At 45.7% G+C, this 5,693-nt stretch overlaps 1 protein-coding gene across 1 annotated transcript in view; it reads right to left on the bottom strand.

Moving 5' to 3' along the window:
• Positions 1 to 5,693, bottom strand: part of Fam47e (family with sequence similarity 47, member E) — a 37,782-nt gene that overhangs the window by 8,582 nt on the left and 23,507 nt on the right. The window contains exon 5 of the mRNA XM_013020095.1: positions 4,845 to 5,000. Within this exon, the coding sequence (XP_012875549.1) occupies positions 4,845 to 5,000 (156 nt within the window). The remainder of the gene's footprint in view (positions 1 to 4,844; positions 5,001 to 5,693) is intronic.

Raw genomic sequence — 5,693 nt, 5'->3', positions numbered from 1 at the left:
CTCTACCACTTGAGCCACAGCGCCACTTCTGGCTTTTTTCTTTTTGCTTATATGGTGCTGAGGAATCGAACCCAGGGCCTCAGGCATGCAAGGCAAGCAATCTACCACTGAGCCACCTTCCCAGCCCTGACACCAACAGACTTTCATTTCAGCTAAAAGCCCTAGGGACGCCAGACAATGATGGCTCTCTTAAAGCTGAGGTCTCTTCTTCTTAGGCAGAGTCTAGCCAGGCTAGGCAGGTGTCTGGGGTAGTTTATCACAGGAAGGGGAGGGGGGCAGGATGGAAACAGGGGAAGGGGACCTTTGTGCAGAGACTGAATCTTCAGTCATAGGGAAGCGTCTGTTTTTAGCAGACCTGTCAACAAATGGTAGCTGTAAGGTCTGCTGGGGCTTTGCAGGCCCTGGCCTTCCCACCTCCTACAAACTTAAGTCTCCGCCCAGTACCTGCATCACCTAGGTAACTGGCACACCTGGAAGTAGTCACCTACCCCTCCTCCCTCTCCCCCCCCCCCATATTCCCCATCGGACTGAGGGAGGGTCTCAGGCCCTGAGGTCACCCAGCCACACCTTCTCCCTGCCCCTTGCCTACTGAAACCCAGGACAGACATCCGCTTCCTGTTTTGGGTCTGCACCCCTCCACCAAGCAGTTTGGTTATAATAAAACTTCTTTTCCTGCCTGAATACTGCAAGGTCTGAGGCAAGGGCAGTTTCATGGCTATCAGAGGGAAAGGTGAATGTTTTCAGTTTCAGTCTTTTCCCATCACTTACTATGGCACAAGACAACATGAGTGCCCCAAGCAAGACTCACTGGAGTGTTCATATTCCAGACAATGCAGCCAGTGTAGCTAAGACAGCATCACTTTGATGTCTAATTCTGTCATGAACTTGGGAGTCACCTGTCCTCATTGTTGTCTAGAGTTACATGGTGAAAGAAAACAGCAGTGTTCTCCTATTGTGCCTGGTTGTGATCGTCCATAGGGATCTTTCTCTGCTGCTGTATTGATTGCTGTGTCTCCCTGGCCTCCATCTGTCACTATCTGTTTCTGTGGCATGGCTCCTCCATAGAAACAACTAGAGTCAGTTATGGATCTCCAAAGGATGTTGCCTCTTCTATGAGCCTCCCCTGGATCATCCAGAACCCTGGATCCCAGCTGTTCCCATAGACTGAGAGCAAGCCTCAAACCTAGGTCTAGGAGACAAACCAACAGGAAGTAGTCATTCCCTGAAAGATTTTAGTCTTGGGCCCTTAAAGGGGGCAAAGATAGGTAATAATTAGCCAAGAATGATGGAAAAATACAAAGGAAACCTAAAATGTAGGATGGGATCACAAGGCCTCTGAGAGAAAACATTGTAATTAAACTTTCCTTTGTGTGTGGCTCACTAAGATCATGGAATGTGTAAGATGAAGCTTTAGTGTTCCACTCACCTAAAGATTAATGATTTGCCTCATTTTAGGCTAAAATCAGTGAGAAAATAGTTATGAAACAACAGATCTTTCTTTTTCTTTTCTTTTTTCTTTTCCTTTCTTCTTTTGCCAGTCCTGGGGCTTGAACTCAGGGCCTGGCCACTGTCCCTGAGCTTCTTTGGCTCAAGGCTAGCACTCTCTCACTTGAGCCACAGCGCCACTTCTGGCTTTTTCTGTTTATGTGGTAGTGAGGAATGGAACCCAGGGTTTCATGCATGCTAGACAAGCACTCTACCACTAAGCCGCCTTCCCAGCCACAACAGATCTTTAACTTACCTGCCCAAGCCAGGAAACTATGGCCTAAGGGTCTAAGGTAAGTCAGTAAGTACCCCACCCCCCTTCTTGGAACAGTGATTCTGTCCCCTGAACTGGTCCTTAATGTTCCAAACCCTTTACACTTCAGTGAAAACTGGTGTGAAGTAAAAATCATCCTCCTACTCACCCTAGAGATGACTCACTTTCTGCTCATTGAAACTGTGTTTCCTAATAAACTTCCCTATCACTTTCCAAAGCAAACCTTTCCTTCCCATTTTTGAATGTACATTCAAGTAATGTTCACAATTTGATAGATATAGAGGCCTTCAAAAATGACCTGAAAGGAAGTGGCGCTGTGGCTCAAGTGGTAGAGCGCTCACCTTGAGCTGAAGAGCTGAGAGACAGCGCCCAGGCCCAGAGTTCAAGCCCCATGACCAACAAAACAAAAATAGGCAAAAATGACCTGAAAGGATGGACTTTGTTGTTGTTGGTCATGGGGCTTGAACTCTGGGCCTGGACACTGTCCCTCAGCTCTTCAGCTCAAGGCGAGCACTCTACTACTTGAGCCATAGCACCACTTCTGGCTTTCTAGTGGTTTACTGGAAGTAAGAGTCTCATGGACTTTCCTGCCCAGGCTGGCTTTGAACCGTGATCCTCAGGTCTCAGTCTCCTGAGTAGCTAGGATTACAGGCATGAGCCACCAGTGGCCAGCTAGGATAGACTTTTTAAAAAGAGAACTTCTACCCAGCTTAAAGCAAAAGTTGGTAATGATCTTTTTTTCTTAAAACATTTAATTCAGGAAGCAGAGGCAAGGCCCAAGTGGTAGAGCATCAGCTTTGAGCAAAAAAGCTGAGGGATAACTTCTAGGCCCTGAATTCAAGTTCCAGTCCTGATACAAAAATCAATTCATCTCTCAGTACTGACACACAAAAAATTAATTCATCTTGAAAAATGTGTTACTCTGTGTGTATGTGTGTGTGTGTGTGTGTGTGTGTGTGTGTGCTGGTCATGGGGCTTGAACTTAGGGCCTGGACACTTTCCCTGAGCTTCTTTTGCTCAAGGTTAGCCCTCTGCCACTTGAGCCACAACTCCACTTTTGTGAGGTTCTTTTTGGATAGTTTATTGGAGATAAGAGTCTTAAGAACTTTTCTGCTCGGACTGGCTTCGAACCACTATCCTCAGATCTTAACATCATGAGTAGCTAAAGTTTGTTACTTTTAAAAGCAAAACTAGAAGCTGATATCTCATGACTGTAATATTAGTTATTTGGGAGGCAAAGATCTGAGGATCTCAGTTCAAAGCAAGCCTGGGCAAGAAAGTTTGTAATGGGCTGGGAAGGTGGCTCAGTGGTAGAGTGCTTGCCTTGCATGCATGAGGCCCTAGGTGCGATTCCCCAGCACTACATAAGCAAAAAAAGAAAAAAGCCAGAAGTGGCGCTGTGGCTCAAGTGGTACAGCGCTAGCCTTGAGCTGAAGAGCTGAGGGACAGCGCCCAGGCCCAGAGTTCAGGCCCCACAACCAGACCCCAAAAAAAAAAAGAAAGAAAGAAAAAGAAAGTTTGTAAGACCCTTGTCTCCAGTTAGGAAATAGAGCTGTGGCTCAAAATGGTTGAGCACTAGCCTTGAACAAAGAAAGCTCAGGAATAGCACCCTGAGTTTGAGCCCCAGGATTGTCACCACAAAAAACCACACACACACACACACACACACACACACACATAGTGCAACTAGTATAATTTTATGTGATTTTATGTTACATATTAAATTTCCATAAACTTAGGCAGTTCTAAGAACCATACATTGAGCAATTATGCTAAACATGATTTTATATTATTTTGAAACTTACAGAAGTATGTGGAACTCACAGATTTGTGTCACATAGAAAATAAGAATTTATGCCTTGCATTGGAAAAGCTAAAAATGACCCCCATCACTGTCTTGGCTTCCCAATATAAAGAAGAAAATGGGTACTGATTACAGATTACTTGCACACCTTTTCAAGGTGCTTTCGTATCTGTCATCTGAGAGACGTTTTTCTATTGAATCAAAGTAGAGGCTCCCCAATGATCTGAGTGCTAAGAACGTGTTGCATGACATTTCCACGTGTCCAGAGCTAGGTGACTATCATGTTTTCATGAAGTATGGGGACACAGAGATGAGCATGCAGAGAGCCTATCTAAAGGAGAATCAAAGCACATCTGTGTGTGTCTTGCTGCAACCTCAGTGTCTAACCTTTGTCCTTTTCCTCTCAGACAGATCCTGTGATTTTGCTGAATGGTATAGAAGAAATTTCCCAAATTGGGCGCCAGTGGCTCATGCCTATAATCCTAGCTACTCAGGAGGCTGGGATCTGAGGATCATAGTTCGAAACCAGCTGGGGCAAAAGCCTATGAGACTCTTATCTCCTATTAACCACAAATACCCAGAAGTGGTGCTGTGGTGCTGTGCTAGCCTTTGAACAAAAAAAAGCTGAGAGGTAGCACCCAAGCCCTGAGTTCAAGCCTGTGGCACAGTTCAAGTACTGGCACAGTACTCCCACAGGAGAGGGAGAGAGGAGGAAGGAGAAAGGAGAAGGAGACAGAGGGAGGGAAAAGGAGTGAGAGGAAGGGAGAGAAAAGGGAAAGAAAAGAGAGGAAGGGAGAGAAAAGGGGAAGGAGGGGGAGAAGAAGGGGAAGGAAGAAGAGGACGAGGAGAAAGGGAGGAGGAGGGAAGGAGACAGAGAAGGAAGAAAGGAGAAAAAAATCCCAGTTGAAACTCTGAATTCTTTGATATTTGTCTCTTGCTGATAGAAAATAGGATTCCCATTAATTACCCCCACAATAAGCGGGTAATTATGACATCCTATCTAAGCACTGAGCTGATCCTACCAGCTCACCTGCCCTTGGAGCAAGTATCTATGGGATGAAAGTACCATGAGTGGCAATCTCATCTTTACAGACACAGAGTTCACCAGAAAGCCAGATTTCAAGTCCTGCTAATTACTCCTCCCCCACAATGTCACTGGCCTATCATGTTTCTGAGTTCGAGGTGCAGTCTGTAAGACTTGGGGAGCCCCTATTACCTCAGAGGTAATGGATAGGATACAGGGGTCAGTCTAGATGATCAGATCCCAGCATACATACATACCTGCTGCTCAAGGTCCCTTCTCAGCCGCTCATCTTGTGCCTTACAGTGGACCTTGGGGTCCAGCAAGGGTTCATCAGCTCTTAGCTTTTTCCACAAGTTGGTGTGCAGGTACCAGGCTCCATAGCGCATCTTCACCCACTTTGCTTTAGGAGATTTCTGCAGAAAGCAAGAAAATCCCAGGGTCTGTAGTTGTGTTGTTGTTGATAGTGTTGTTTTAATGTTTATGATGTTTTGTTGTTGATGTTGATGTTTTTCTTGATTGGTTATTTCAGTAAAAATCTAAGGCCCAGCTTATAAAAATGGTTATTATGATTTTTAGTCCCTGCTAAAGGATGTTATAAAGTTTCCACAGGTTTTGGTTTTGCAAAAAGACACATAAAAATATACATAATTGTGAAAACAATACAATGGTCAAGAATATGGTTTTTGGCTTTAAACAGACCTAGGTTCAAATCCAGCCTTCCTTCCCATAGCAGGGGCCAGTCTGTGGGTGAGATGCTGAAATGCTTCGTGAGAGATTACCTCCCACACAGCATCAAAGATTACAGGGGAGGGGGTGGGAAGGTGGCTCAGTGGTAGAGTGCTTGCCTTGCACGCATGAGGCCCTGGGTTCGATTCCTCAGCACCACATAAGCTGAAAAAGCCGGAAGTGGTGCTGTGGCTCAAGTGGTAGAGGGCTAGCCTGGAGCTGAAGAGCTGAGGGACAGCGCCCAGGCCCAGAGTTCAAGCCCCACAACCAACCAAAAAAAAATACGGGGCTGGGAAGGTGGCTCAATGGTAGAGCGCTTGCCTTGCATGCCTGAGGCCCTGGGTTCGATTCCTCAGCACCACATAAGCAAAAAGAAAAAA

The sequence above is a fragment of the Dipodomys ordii genome, unplaced genomic scaffold (genome assembly GCF_000151885.1).
Source record: "Dipodomys ordii isolate 6190 unplaced genomic scaffold, Dord_2.0 Scaffold49, whole genome shotgun sequence".
Taxonomy (NCBI): domain Eukaryota; kingdom Metazoa; phylum Chordata; class Mammalia; order Rodentia; family Heteromyidae; genus Dipodomys; species Dipodomys ordii.
The sequence above is the reverse complement of the archived record's forward strand: the minus strand, read 5'-3'. Positions and strand labels throughout refer to the sequence as shown.